The sequence below is a fragment of the Nelumbo nucifera genome, chromosome 1 (genome assembly GCF_055504915.1).
Source record: "Nelumbo nucifera cultivar China Antique chromosome 1, China Antique-T2T, whole genome shotgun sequence".
NCBI lineage: Eukaryota > Viridiplantae > Streptophyta > Magnoliopsida > Proteales > Nelumbonaceae > Nelumbo > Nelumbo nucifera.
In genome coordinates, this window is record NC_142649.1 from 53501710 (window position 1) to 53517869 (window position 16160).

Below are 16160 nucleotides of genomic sequence, written 5' to 3' on the forward strand. Positions count from 1 at the left end.
CCAGAAGTGTGTCATTAACCATTTCGGAACACTAATTTCAATATTTATAAATTTTTTGATTCTCAAAATAACTACAAAACAAAGTTAGTGGTGAGAAAGGGATCGTATCCATAGGGAAGCGAGGGAAAAATTATTACGTACTTCAATCCAGACAAAATAACAAGATTTAAGATTGTAGAAACACAAAATTTAATTAACTAGACTATAATCCATTAAAATAAAATTCTAACAATGTTGAAAGTAAAAATTGCAAATAAATAAATAAATAACAAAAATAAAAAAATCTACAACTCGGTCAATGGTAACAATCTCCAGATCTATCCTTTGACCCTCAAACTCTTCGAGTTGGGCCTTCCGTTTGACCTGACTTAATTTCAGATCTGCAAAAAGGAAGATAAAAATTAAATTCGATAAAAATAAATTGCAAAAATAAAATAAAAATTGGAAATTAAAGAATAGAAAATAAAAACACGTGTAAAAAGTAAATCTAAAACTATGGGAAACTAGTTGGGATCTAGATCCAGAAGTGGCAGTAGTGGCTAGGCGAAGTGCAAGCAGGAACCCCTCCTCTTGCTTGGGCGTTCTCCTCTTCCTCTACCCTTAAACTTCTCAAGAATAGCCTTCCGTCTTACCTGGGGGCAGAATCCAACCTAAAAGATTGCCAGAATAAAAATAACATAAAAGAAAATAAAGAAAACGAAAGGGATGGTTGATCAAATCCAATGGCGGTAGTTGCAGATTGGCTGGACTGCTTGCAGGAACTCCTCCTGATAAGATCTGGGCATCATTTCTTTCTACAACCCCTAAACTCCTCAAGAAACCTTAGCCTTGTGAACTGGGTGAATTGACAACCCCTTCTCCAGGGCCCCTGGAGTCCTTTTTATAGAGAAGGGTGGACAAAACTAAGATTAGAGAGAAAGAGAGTGGCGGTAGCTGGGTTTTTGTAGAAATATGGGCACCCTAGGATTGAGAATGGAGGTTAGGATTATTCTAAGGTGATCCTAAGGATGAAAAGAAAAGAAGAGGGCGCCCAATATTATATAGGGCTGAGATTTGGGCGCCCGGAATGGAGGGAGAAGATTTGGGTGCCTAGAACTGGAGAAATGTGATTGGTTGGTGTGATGTGGCGCCCTAAGGTGATTGGTTGAGATTTAAGGAGTGAGGTGTAAGGATAGGATGCTGTTTAGGGAGATATGTAAAGGCATGAGGGGCTGCTAAGGCTTGGATGGTTGAGATTAGAGGTTAGGAGAGAGTGGAGGGTGGAGATCTAATAGCCTAGGGCGACTAGGGTTTGCTAGAAGTGAAAAGAATGAGTGGGGAGGCACCCTAGGGTTTTCTAAGGAGAGAGGAGTATGCTAATACAGTAGGAGGGGCACCTATTTGGGCTTGGCGGATAGGAGGTGCCCCCATGTGCCCAGTTTTTCACAGAAACACCCCCTCTCTCAGCTAGAATTCACACCAGCTTTCCAAAAACTATATTTTAACCTTGAAACTTTCCCAATTTTTCCAAGGATTTGCATAGGGACCCTCAGATGTCACAATATTGAATTTAACTGGGAAAATGGCACATTTAGCTATTCTAAGGCCTAAACTACCCCTGAAATGATGCCCTCAAGGCATCAAAATACAGAGTTATCAGCAAACACAAGGTACGTGGGATTTACACAAAGCTATAAAGCAGGAAAAACTCTAGACCCAATGCACACATGCGAACTTATTACAAAACCCGAAGACGAAAGGACAATGTGCTTATCGATAAGCTCCCACTTACCAATAAGTAGGGGAGCTAATGTAGGTATGTAACGCTCACTCAGACCCTCAGAGAATATCAAATATCAATATTAACACCACAAAGTACATCCGAAAAGCTCACAACCAACCCCTATGTTGTGATGAACTCGCAACACACCAGCATCCCTACGATGAACTCGAAAGACGTGTCGCAGTAATGGATCAATTTATTTTTCTACACTTTTTACTTTCAGCACTATTCAAATTTTATTTTAATGAATTTCAATTTAATTAGTTAAATTCTGTGTTTCTGCAACTCTCAATTGTGTTATCTTTTCCGGATTTAAGTTTGTAACGATTTTTCACTCGTTTCCTTGTGGATATGACCCGTTCTCACCATTTACTGTGTTTGTAATTGTTACGAGAAATGGAGAAATTTATAAATATTAAAACTGATGTTCTAAAATGATTAATGACACGCTTTCGGAAACACCATCGTGCTTGAGCGTAACATAAGCACCCAAATGTACGCATGTGATCATAAGTAGGGAGGCTTACCAAATAAAACTTCATATATATGGTGTTTTGCCTTGAAGAGGGATAGCAAGCAAATGATTGATAATGTAGGCTACAATGAAAACACACTCTCCCCAAATTAACTTTGGTAATACAGCATGAAATCGTAATGCCCGAGCAGCCTCCAAAAGGTGTTAGTGCTTTCTTTTAGTGACCCCGTTTTGCTGAGGGGAATCAAACACAGGTTGGTTCTCTGTAATATCATTTTGGTTATAAAAGTTAAGCATAGGACTCAAGAAAAAATAGATAAAATTGAGTGCGAATCATATTACAAAAACAAAAGGCTACAAGAAACAAATATGTTTCAAATTTGTGCTTCATGAGAAATACCCATGTTCTATGATATCGACTATGGTCAAGAAGAAACGTGTGCCTGAAACAGAGGCAACACAATAAAGCCCCCATATATCATAGTGTATCAAATCAAATGGTGCTTGAGCTCGAGACATGCTTATTGGGAAAGGGGTGTGAGTATGCTTTGCTTGTTTACATCCATGGCTAGTGAATTGAAAACCCATGATATAACCATGGAGTTGCATTTTATCCATGCTCTATCTTCAGCTGAAGAAGCATTTGGGTGAACCAACATAGCATCCACCAGGCAGAACCTGTTGTTTGCTCTTAATACATTGCCACGTTGGGTAGTTTTCTCCGATGAGGAGGCATGATACGAGGTAGAGTTATAGCAGTTGTTTCAACTTCAAGAAAACATGGGAATGGATTGTGCCAAGAATGAAGATATTGCAGCTTCAACAGCGTCGGAGACGGTGGACGACAATGTTGTAGTTTCACCGGGTGTCGGAGACAGAGAACATTTGACAAAGAGCACTCAATGAAGAGACACGGAGACACCCTGATCTGGTCAGGCTCTGATATCATGAAAATTGTGGTTCAGAATAAAGAAGCTTCAATGACACGTTGGTACAAATTGACCCACTTGGCCTAACTAAGATGACACGTCACTGGAGTTAATACAACAATCCTTATTCATAATAACCCCAAACAGCCAAACTGCCTATCTAGAACTTCCCAAGGAAGGATGGAAGTATTCCTTGGATGAGGAGAAGCCATCCATCTTCCAACTTCTGTAGCTGCACCTTTAAGAAGTTTTGGAGTGTAGAATGACAACCTCCTGCCAGAGTTGAACTTTCCACATCTTTCCCCGAAGCAAGCTCCCACTAGCAAATGACCGGCGGTTGGACTCATCCTGTCGATCCAGCCGTGAAGCAATATGGTCCAATTAAGTGCTCCATCATCTCTGCGGTCGAAGTTACCCCGAACTATAGTGGAACACCGTTCGAGGGTGACGGTTCGAAGCTGACCTTAGAAAAAAAAACAAATCCATTTTTCCATTATCATGGCTCTAACAACCTGTATGGGTGATTGATTCATTACAACGGAATATTCGAAATGGGCTGACGTGGCCAAGTCCTCGTTTCTAGACCTGACAATTGGGTTGGGTGGGTCAATAAACTTCGGGTTGATTTTGGGTCAGGTTGCATTTTGGGTTGGGTTATCAAATGTTAGACCCTAATTCTAAATGTTCGGGTTAGGGTTGACCCATGGGTCAGATCAATTCGGGTCATTCTAAAAAATAAATAAAAACTACATGAAAAATGTCAAAACTAAAGGATTTAATCTTAAAATTTCAAATATAAAATAAAAAAACTTGAACATTTAGCAATTTAAAGAATAAACGATAAAGAGTAAAGACTAAATAAATAAAAAGTGGAAACTTCTAACAATGCATAAACAGTTTCAATTAGACTTGACAATCGGGTTAGCGGGTTGACCTATCAACCAACCCAACCCAACCCAGTTTTTTTTCAGGCTGGGTTGGGTCGGGTTAGTGGGTTGAATCAACTTTTTGCCAGATCTACTTATATCGTATTATTCCAAACACCTACTATCACTAGCTAATATGATGATAAGCTTTTCACATTCAAAAAGATATCAAATCAGCCCCCCACAAGATTGCATCCCACAGCACATCCCCACTCTGTATTGGAAACATCTCCTGATGATAATACCAGAAATGATGATATCTCCAGATAATATCATCATCTGGAGATGTTTCCGATACACGGCAGGGATGTACTGTGGGACATTATGGGGTGCAGTCTTGAAAACAAAAAATAAGATTCCTGATTGCATCAGAGAATCTAATTAGTTAGTGTCCAATAGCACTTAACTCTTATCACTCTAAATGTCTGCCCTACCAAATTTTACCATTTCAGAGTGTGTTCGGATCAGCTAGCTACAAACCAGCCAAGCCAAGGGAGATGTTTTCAATGTGTGGCTACTGTGGCTGTTGGGAGCATGGTTTTCAAAATTGGACCGAACCGGATAGTGGGACCGGAAAAACTGTTGATTTTGATCAGCAAACTGGTGAATCGGCTAACCATTCGAACTGTTCAAACCATTCGATCCGTTCGAATGGTTTTAATTGTTTTTAAATTTTTTAATTTTTTGTCAAAATGGACCGACCATTCGGGTCAAACGTCAAACCTTTTGAACCGGTGACTGGACCCCTAACCGGTTCGGCCACTGGTTCGGTGTTAAAAACCATGGTTAGTAGCATTTTATTGGAAGCAGATTCCTACCTTTTCAGAGCATTTGTTGCCAATAAGGTTGTAGGCTTTGATCAAATTGTACCTACAACAATCATTTAGTCAAATTTAAACATTTAACTTCATTTTTTGTTTTCTTACCACTATACTTGTATTTCGCATGGACACGTATTTTGGGCGATTTGTTTGAAGTATGAATAAGATTAGTAGCAGTAAATTTAGATATAGTAAATATAAATAAAACTATTATTCAAAATATAAAAAAGGTTCAATAACATAATAAAAATAAGAAAATTATTTAAAAGTCTTTTATCATTTCTGACCATTTTCTTAATATTTTATTTTCTTTCATGAAATTTCTATTTATGTATATTTATTACTATACTAATTAATATTCTATTATTAATTATTTTAATAAATAAATCGTTATTATATATTTATTATTTTAATCATAATAATTATAATAAAATTAATTACTAAGCTATATTATCATAATTGTTTATTAATTAAATAAATCAACATTGTTTTTAATAAATATTTATTATAAATAAATAAATTATTTAATAATATCACCTACAAGATATTACTCTATTATGCCTTATCTTTTGCCTAAGGTTCAAAGTATCGATACTGGCCGGTAGGCCATATCGGCCAGTATTGGTCCCTTTTTTCGATTTAGTTCAGAAGAGTCGGTTTAAGTCGCAGATGCCCTCTAAACCAGGCCCTGCCCCGATAAACTCCTATTGGGACGTGCCAGGAAGGGCCCAATATAATACATATTGGCCGATAGATTTTTTTAAACCTTACTTTTGCCCATAGATTTTCTTATGTTAAGCTTTTTTTTTGTCAGCACTTCTGTTAGACTTTTAGATCCTATATAGCATTAGATACTACACATTTGAGCTCATTGCTCACCACCCATGCTCAAGAACATGTAAAGAAAAAAAAAAATAAGAGTGATCGGAGAAAATAAGAATATATGTCAAAGTTTTTTTTTTATCAGTAATGCAAGATAGAACTATGTTTATAACAAGACATAGAGAATAGATTTCTTTCGTAGCCATTGGAGTAAACTCAGTAGGAGGGAAAGAAGCGAAGGATAAATAGAAATTCTAATTTTCTAGGCAGCGTTTTAATCTAAAGCCAGGGCAATTAGGTCGAGAAAAATTGAAAAAATTCCCCCGTTAACTATTTTGACCATGGTCTCAAACCCATTGTTGATCTGGATGGTCGAACTGTTTGACTTGGGAATCAATTATCTATCCTGTTCCGTTTACCACTTGGTTCGAATTTTCTCAAAAGACCATTGAATCGATCAATGAACAATCAGCCCCTGAATTAGTCAATACAAGGTTCAAAATATTGATACAGTCCGATATGCGGGTTGGGATGTATCGAACTGTATTAAGGTTCATTTCTATTTTTTTAATATTATTTTTAATTTGGTTTAGAGAGATCAGTTTAAGGCCTGTCTACCTCCTGAACCAAGTCAGACCCCAGAAAACCCATTGTAAGGATATATCAAAAGACCACACACTGATATGATATGTATTGGCCGATATGGCCTCAGATGTATCGAAATTTTGATCCTTGAGTCAACACAACTGACTCAAATGGTTTAACCACTTAACAATTCAACTTGGACAAGGGTTCATGGTTTAATAACAAAAAATGTTTAAAACTTTTTAACAATTAAACCAACACACATGAGAGAGAGAGATGAGATTTGAGAGGGCTGTTACGTTGTTGGTGTCACTGCCCTTTGTCAGCATTATGTGTGTATGTATCTTATTCTAAACTTTGAATATCTAGGTAAGATGTAAAACCATGGTTTTTAAAAATGAACCGGTTAGGGGTCCGGTTATCAGTTTGAACGGTTGAACCATTTGACCCGAACAGCCGGCCCGTTTTGGCAAAAAAATAAAAAAATTAAAGATTTGAAAAACGGTCAAAACCATTCGAACGGTTAACTGGCCAGTTCAATGGTTTGCTGACCAAAATCAATGGTTTTGGAGGAAAACAGAACCGATCAAGTGACCGGTTCCCAGTTTTTCTGGTCTAACCGTTTGGTCCAGTACGATTTTGAAAACCATGTGTAAAACGCATGCTATTTATTTTACCGATCTATCATTTGAACCGTTGACCTACAAACCGGTGGGTGGCCAAAGGTCAGTTTGACCATTATTTTCTAAACGTACTGAATTTGTTAAGCATCATCCTTTAAGAACATCCTTTTTTATTTTTCTAATTTTTGTTTGAGCGAGTTGAACACTTAATCATATATATATACTCATGATCCAGTCACTCTCTAAATTGAAAACCACTATCAGGTCCAGAATCTCTATTGGACCAAGCTGAGGCATGCATGATGGAGTCCATCACTATTAGCTTAATATTCCAATTACAATAAGTAGAGTCTGTCACTATTTAACTGATAGCTGATAGCTCAATGATATAAACAAGTAGGAATTAATATCTGATTAAAGATGTCGTATTGCACCATTTATGTAATTGTCCATTGCAGCCAACTCCTCCTCCTTTGCCTGAATTGCCGCCTTAGCCTTATCACGCCTCATTTGGAGCACTGCGGCCACACGCTCTGCTTTCTCCACCTCCTTCTCTAGCACACTCAATCCTATCCTACCAATTTCTACACGCCTGGCCAAGCCCATGTAGTACTCCCAAGTCGAAGCCGTTTCATTCAGGCATTTTCTCAGCCACCTCACATCAAATTCCACCTTCTCTGCATCACAGAGCGTTGCGTTCCAAGCTAACAACTTCTGTTTATCAATCACTTTGGTTTTCTGCATGTCTTTCACCAGGGCACAGACATGGGCCATTGTGTATGATCTCAAGGGACCAGAACGCAACCTTCCTGGTGCCCCAATGTCTCCATGCTTTTCCAGGATCGCTTTGAGTGTGTCCTCAAGTGAAATGGAAATGTTATAACCCAGGATTTCTGTCTCTTCCTCACCTTGTGGCACTGGAATAGCTCGACTCTCCATGTCAGTTTTGAACTTCTCCAGTATGTTGTTATCTTCTGAGCCACAACGCATCTCTTCTGATGATGATGAAGCCAATTTCTCTGATGAGCTTGAGAACTCTCCTCCTTGTGAGTTCATTGAAGCTGTAAAGCCCACACCATCTTTATCAGCAGATTGAGGGGAGGAAGATCCAGACCTAGATTCCTCTTCAGAGAGTGAAGACAGCACATCTGTTAGCTCGGGAGATGGAGTGACGACCTCAGCAGCATTAGGAGAGGGTGGAGGTGCTTCTTCATCTAGACAAGTTACACATAACAAGGAGCTAGTGGTACATCCATACATTAAAATTCAAGAAACTAAGGTCACGTTTGGTTCGCAGGAATAAGGGTCTGGAATGGAATTGAAACTGGCCATTCTCGATTCTAACTGTATGATTGGATGGAATCGGAATCCCATTATTTCCATTCATGGTGAAATGGCATTCTCTCTCCCTTGAGAATGAAATCTCATTCCAGCTGAATCTGATTCTTATTCTAATTCCTATTTGAACCAAACAGACTATGAAAATAGACTATTCTGATTCCAATTCCAATTATGAAGCAACCGACCCTGAATTAATTGGGAACATCAGGATACATATAAGGAAGAGCTAGCCAGAAACCCGTAGTGGGTCATCAATGGGTCAACTCATTGACAATCATGGCAATAAAAATTTTAGAAAAATAAAAATGACATAAAAGACCGGTAACCTGGTAAGTGGGTCAAATGGATTAATGGTTTTACCATCCAGGTTGAGGCCTGCGAGATCATTCACCAAGTCAACAATTAAAATGGGTTAGAGGGTTAATCAAACAGGAATTGTGATTGGGTGACCAGGTCACTTCTGGTAGTGTTTCAGTGTTTCAGTCCTTAATTAGAACCAACTCCAAGAATGTTATATTCACAAATTAATAAATATATAGGAAAATCTATGATATGGGTATGGGAAGATCAGTCAAAACCCATCCATGAATTTTGATAAATATAACCTAATTGACTACCACATTTATGATTCCAGATTCAGAAAATTTTCAGATATCATATCTTTTCCATATCATAGTCGAACCCAAAAGATAAATAACAAGAAGATGTGATTCATGATAAGGATTCAAGTAAAAGAATAGGTACCATAGCTCAATAAATTGTCCCATATCAATTTCAAAGTCTCTTCAAGCATCTTGTTCACAAGTCCACTGTCTACTGCTTGGTCCTGAAATTTTTGAGAACGATATGTCAAAAAATTGGAGATGTTATTATATATCGGAAGATGATTTTGACAATATTCTAAAAATCATATTTTGCAAATTGGGTCATTTACGTTATGTTTGGTTTGAAGGAAAAGGTAGAGAAAGTAATGGAAAGTTCGAAATGTAGGAAAAAGAAGAGAAAGATAGGAAAAGTTATACAAAATTTGTAAAGATTTCCTTATCTTTCCCTAGTTTTTCCTTCAAACCAAACACAAGACAGAGAAAATAATTCTTTTGATCGTAGCAGTAATAGCTCTGTGAATTATAACAAAGCTCACCTGCAACAACTCAACTACTCTGGTCATTTCAATACTTATATCCCTTGAATCTTCCTTTGTTTGGCTCTTGCAATTAAACTTATATCCATCTTTTACTTTGAGTTTTATCAATGGATTGTTAAAAGATGTAGACTTGGTGTGCCAAGCTTCAATAATTTTGTATTGACGTCCAAACGATTGAAGATGGCATTGTGATATTCTCCCTTGAGCCTCTAGATCCTGAACTGCATATTTTATCAGATGCGTGAGCTCATGCTTCTCACTTTCCTGTATACACATACACTGGTTAGTATATAGAAATCTCAATCTCTTTCTCTCTCTCTTTCACACACACAGTTCAATAAATCAAATTTGATTCATTAGAACTAAGATTGGAATTGAATCTCATCTTTCAGATTTAATTATATTGGATTTGAATCAATTTTATATTTTAACCAAAAAATTGTTCAAAAAATACTATATATTTATTAATAAAATGAATTTAAGTATGATTTTAATGTTGTATATGATGAACAAATTAAATGACATGAAAATAACTTTATGAAATTAACTTGAGCCTATGACTCTTTAGTGAAACTATGACATAGAAACCAATTTTACTAATAGATGCAATATGGATTTTGATATATAAGCACATATATTTAAACTGAATATAATCAAATCAAATCTGATAGGGGTAATATCCATGTTGGAGACAAATATGACAAGATCGAATTCAAATTCATATTGGGATAAATGGAAACGACCTGCTGCCCTAACACACACAGCATGTGTGCATGGGTGAGTTGGGAGTTAGAAGATAAAAAGGAAAAGAGATTTTGTTTTAGGTATAAGAAAGGCAGAATCTGATAAACTAGCTAATTGTTGTCATGTTGTGTTTGGGTTTAGCAATAACTAAATTATCATAAAATAAGAAAACGAGCGGTATGAAATTTTTAAGGTATTTTTACAAAAGCATAGTGATGAGGGATAATTTGGCTCGTCCAATGATATAATGACATGTGGAGCAATGACTAGATGACATCTCAACATTCTTTGACACTTTAATTAGCAGTCCAAGTCACCTTGGACACCTCAGGTCACTTAGTTAAGACCGGGGCCCGAGCAGCTCGCCACACTCACCGACCTGCCGAGGTGCCACATAGCTACCTTCTAGAAGTGAGCCAGCTGTCTCTGATCTCCTCCTGATCACACCGCACGTCAATGGATCTTATCTCTATCCCGCCCGAATTGAACGAACCTGGATAAGCCTTATCAGCTTACACAGAGTCCATCTTCGGGTGCGGAACAGACTCCAGATTAGACGGGCCAGTGATCTCAGACACACTTCGTGAGGTCCACGACAGCTCGTCTATATAAAGATATCACATTCGGTCTCACAAGATACATGCAATTTAGCTCTCATTTACTAGCATTCTCAAGCTATTAACTTTGTACGATCTCCTACACTAACTTAAATATCAGAGTGCCCATTAAAATTACATCATATTTATGTTGTAGAAGGAAACTCACATTCAATACTGTCAATAATTTCCGTGTAGATAGCATCAATCTCAAGTCTAACTTCTTCCCATGACATGCTATATCATGTACAAGGTGGCGTGTTGGGTTTACTTCAATCTGCAAATAAAATAAGCTTAAATTATTTTATAAACTTGTTACGCCATGGGAAATCGCTGGACGCCCATGATGTTGTTTCAACAGAAGACATTATATTAACACTAAATTCAGTTATCAATGCTCTGGCACCAATCCAATACATTGAATTTAATTTAATTTATGAATTATTAATTATAAGAAAATACATAAAAAGTGATCAAACAACCTAGAAAATAGAAAAACCAGGGATGCGAAAATTGAAAAACGTACTATAGTGTGAATAGAAATAAAATATTAACAACTTAAGAATTTGTAATAACGAAAATAATTAAATGATTTCTAAAATTCTGAGGATCGATTTAATCATTATATAGCCATGTAGATGGATCTCAAGGTGTATTATTAAAAAATAAAATGATTCTCTAGGTAGAACTCAGATTGGCACCCCACACCAACCCTACAACACATGGGGAGATGTTCCCATGGTAGAATACCAACTGCATCCCTGGTCGTGGTCAATTTGCTATTTAAATTTTATTGTATTTTACACTTATTTTTTGATTTTTTAATCACTAAATTAGTATAATTTATTGTTATTTAATTAATATATATTGTTATCTACTTCGCCTTTTCCAATTAATCGACACCGACATCATTGTTATTTTCATTTACTGTAATTATTAATTTAATTTTTTTTTTTACATTATCTATTCATCAAATATTAATAATTTACCAAAAATTTATTTACAAGTACTTAATTTAAGTAATTTTTTACCAAAAAATATTGATCATTAATTGTGGTAAACCATTTTGAGTAAATTTCATAATTTTTTAATATAAAATTAATTAAAATGTCATAAATTATCACTAAATTATTGTTGTTTAATTTTTAAAAGTAATTTAAATATATTTTTTTGGGCGTTTTGGAAAGTTATAAATTTAATAGAAATTAATAATTCTCAAAATTTATCAAATAAAAATTGTGACATTATTGGAAAATTATTAATTCAACAGAAATTCTTAATTTACTTTTTGTGTAATTTATTTATTTAAAAAGTATTAGTTTAGTGAAAATTAAACCAATAACTAAGTATATCAAATTGTTTACAAAAAAACTAATAACTTGTGATGATAATTTTGCAAAGTTAATCTTTGTTAGGCCTGTCAATGATACCTGGGAATTCGTTTATCTTAGATTCGAATGTTACAATCCAGATCCGATCAATAATCGTATCAGATTCAGATTTAGCCCCATCCAATCTGAATATATTATAATATTTATTAATTTTAATATATAAAATATTATATATATATATATAATAAAATTAGTATTTTATATTTATATTAATTTATTATATATAAAAGCTGAAAAATAAATAATTTTTTTATTTTTCTAGTATTTTAGAAAATTCAAAGCGGAGTCAGATTAAACCCGACTCCGGTCCAAGTCCATTGGGATTCGAATTCAAATTCTATCAAAGTTGAATGTAGGTTTTTAGTAATTGGATCAGATGTGGATTTTGCTGCATCCGATCCGAGTCTGATCCGATTACAACCCTAATCTTGGTGACATTGGCAACTTTGGTAATTAATCGTGATATATTATTTTTGCTAAATTTTCTAATTAATTTTAAACTATTGTTATTTAATTAATTATTGAAGAATATCAGAAATTATCAATAATTATTGTTATTTAATATTTTAAAATTAACAAAACTTACTATAATTTACTGTTATTTTCTATCACATAACAAAAAATAGAACACAAAGAAGCATAAACTTGCCTTCTGTCCTGGTTCCCATTCTCCGTCAACTTCGTTCAAACTACATGTACACGACAAAGTTACATTCGGCTGAGATTTGTCATTAACCTACAAGTTTGATCACAACAGCAAAACAAACTAAATCAACAAGAATATAGAATTTACAGTACAGAGGTTGTAATAAGCCATGAAAATACCTTAAAATGGTAATACTCGTATTCTTTATCAACATCAACTACTCCAATCTTCTGGACCACATTACTTGCAATGGCGTTCATAAATGAACTTGGAACATTGGCGTTAAACCTGCACACTTGATATCTAAATTTTTGTTTCTTGAGTCTAAATTAGTTGGGAATTTCCTGCATTATACAAATTTTCATTCCCTGATTAAGCATATATGATATTTGTTTTAATTTGTTCGACATTCTATACTCATGAGAGTTTGTCAAAGTTTCAGTGCCAACTGTGGGAGCGAGCCAGCTAGTACAAGACAAATTCACGCCAGTACTAGCAGAGGAGACCGAATCAGCCCCCCACAATGTCCCACTGCACATCTTCGCCGTGTATTGGGAATATTTCCCGATGATGACATATATTATTATTGAGACGTTGTGGGGGGCTGATTTGAATTATTTGTATATACCTTGAATGAAAAAGTAGGGAAAGACAAAGAAACTTATACAAAATGGCCGTTTACAAAATGACATTCTCCCATTTGAGGAAATGGCTATTCCTATCCTGCTGATTTTCATTTCTGTCTGAACCAAACAAAATATAGGAATGATTAAGATTCCAGAGCATTGTTATTCCGATTCGGGCTACCAAGCAAACGGACGGACCCTAAATACAGAAAATACAAGCAAAGGAACAGTAGACTATATTACCTATAATCAGTTTTGTAACCAAATCTGGCCATAAATAGAGGAGTTGCTACTTGTCCAGATTCTTCTTCATTGCGGATGTTTTGGAAACATGTAAGTAGGTCTGGCAGTATCTTCCTTGCTATAGACACCCATGGGCTTGTCTGAGAGCTCCCTGTGGCCTCATCGATTAATTATTTTCTATCAAACCATAATATCGATTTCCAGAATTGAATTGATCGATCTATTACTAGCTAGCTAGTCGATAACCATCTGCTCAAGAAATTCATCGAAAACTGGTTTCAGCCAACATACCTGAATCAGAAGGTTGATCATCCTCTGCCAAACCAATTGACCATCTTCTATGTTCTGCGCCTTCTGCGTACGTAATGATTCCCTCTCCCCGAGACCATCTATCTTTCTTCCTATCTGGACTACAGCCAGAGGAACTCGGACCCCTGTTTCCCTGAGAAAACAGTTCATCATCTTCCGTATATCTCTTGTGTGGAGGGACGTATGCCATGAAAGACAACTGCAACGTAACGTGACTCAATAAGATTTCAATGCCTTGTGCTGAAAAATGATGGTGGAGGAGTCTTACAAGCGAAGGAAGAATTAAAACAATAATATCATGTACATGTAGTCCATGGCTTTGGAAAAAATATCTTTATTCAGACATTCAGACCCCACCACAAAACCCAAATTAGTAAAGTAGTTGAAGACCCAAATGGGTTTCATGGTATTACGCCGGGTTAAGAAAAGCCCGACCCAGATGTTTAGGAAACGGGTAGGTTGGTTGGTTCAGTCAGTTTGGCACTTGTCACTTCATCAAGTCAATAATTGCCAAACCATCAAAGGAGAACACTAAGTAGGGGTTTACATGCAAGACCACTCGCAATAGGACACGTATAAGTGAAAGTCGGATCCAACACCCATTTAATTTTACTCGATATCCATATAATACCAGAGTTGGATCACTTAAAAGGTTTTTGATTCTTAAATGGGTTGGATATAGATGAGGTGACTAGGATCTCCCTATATATAAAATGAAAATTGCTTGGGATCCGATCCGATCCGAGTCCAGTCAAAAACCTGGATTAACTGGATCCACTCTCATCTAATCCCACATCTCATTTCCCACATGTTAGCAGTACTAGCACCAGTCGCCCATGAACTGTATTGGAGAAAGGAAAAGTAGATTCTGCCCAACTTTATTAATAATTGAAAAAGAAACTAGAGAAATTATAAAGCTAAAGTCAAATAAAAGGAAAAAGCAACGGCATTAAACCATATATGAGAAAGTAACCTGAAGGAGCTCATGCGTGTAAGGACTCTAAGCAACATAGCACAAGATCTCTCTCCATTTGGTTTTTAAAATTAGGGGTCGCCACGAGGTGAGTTTTTATGAGTTATTCGAGCTCGATTCATGAAAAGCTAGGCTAAATCGAGCTTTGAGTCGAATTCGAACCCGATTTATGAAAATCTCGGCTCAAATTAAGCTCAATTTAAACCGAGCTTTGAGTCGAATTTGAACCCGATTCATGAAAATCTCGGCTCAAATTAAGCTCGATTTAAACCAAGTTTTGAGTCGAATTCGAATCCGATTCATGAAAAGCTCAACTCAAAGATCGATTTAAACTAAGTTTTGAGTCAAATTCGAGTCTGATTCATGAAAAGCTCGGCTCAAAGCTCGATTTAAACCGATCTTTGAGTCGAATTCGAGCCCGATATATAGGCTCGTTTGCTAATCGAATCGAGCTTGAGCCTAGCGAAGCTCGGCTCATGAGGCTTGCAAGCCTAGTATTAAATAAATAATTATTTTTTATGTATAATAGTAAAAAATTTTATTATACATACATACATATAATAAATAATTTTATTATATATATAATAATATTTTTATTTTTTATGTATAATAGTAAATAATTTTTATCATTCTTATTTTATTGTATGTAAAATAAAAACAATTTTTTAATTATTTTGTGTATATATAATATTAAATAATTTTTATAATTCTTAATTTTTTGTCTAAAAAAAATTTATACATATTTTTTTATTTTTCAAAAAAAAAATTTATACATATAATTTTTATTTTTCAAAAAAAAAACTTGGTTTATAGTCAAGCTTGAGCCAAGCTCGAACTTGCAAGCTATGAACCGCGCTGACTTGAATTGAGCTTGAGCTCGAGCCTGATACTATTCCTGCAAGCTGAGCTCAAATAGCCAAGTATTCGGCTCGGCTCGAATCCACTCCTACTCAAAATGCATAAAAAATTAAAATCAACAACCACATGCTTGGTATGAGAATGATAGATCAGATTGGCAGTTAGATAAGTAGCACCAATGTTATCACTATGAAGTATATTGGTGGAGAGGAAAGTGAAACCCGAAGATCTCGAAACAAGGACTATAACCAAATAAGCTCGGCAGCACCATCTACTAGTGATCTGAACCCAAACTCGGTACTAGAGTGCATAATGGTATCTTGCTTACATGAGGCCCAAGAAAAGA

General features: G+C 35.8%; 1 protein-coding gene across 7 annotated transcripts; it reads right to left on the reverse strand.

Annotated features, from left to right (window-relative positions):
* Positions 1 to 7189: 7189 nt before the first annotated feature.
* On the reverse strand, positions 7190 to 14259 carry LOC104590203 (uncharacterized). 7 transcript variants are annotated; one of them, XM_010248769.2, is made up of 8 exons: positions 13966 to 14259; positions 13675 to 13814; positions 12985 to 13108; positions 12809 to 12895; positions 10938 to 11045; positions 9426 to 9692; positions 9029 to 9110; positions 7190 to 8157 (listed from the first exon to the last, which is right to left on the reverse strand). In XM_010248769.2, exons 1-8 carry the CDS (start codon positions 14134 to 14136, stop codon positions 7358 to 7360), a joined length of 1779 nt encoding a protein of 592 aa, XP_010247071.1. In that variant the 5' UTR covers positions 14137 to 14259; the 3' UTR covers positions 7190 to 7357. The 7 variants fall into 7 exon arrangements, with proteins under 7 accessions (XP_010247071.1, XP_088752927.1, XP_010247072.1 ...); XM_088896801.1 differs by having other exon boundaries at positions 7190 to 8067; positions 12985 to 13093; positions 13675 to 13825; XM_010248770.2 differs by having other exon boundaries at positions 7190 to 8067; positions 13675 to 13825.
* Between the last annotated feature and the right edge of the window lie 1901 nt (positions 14260 to 16160).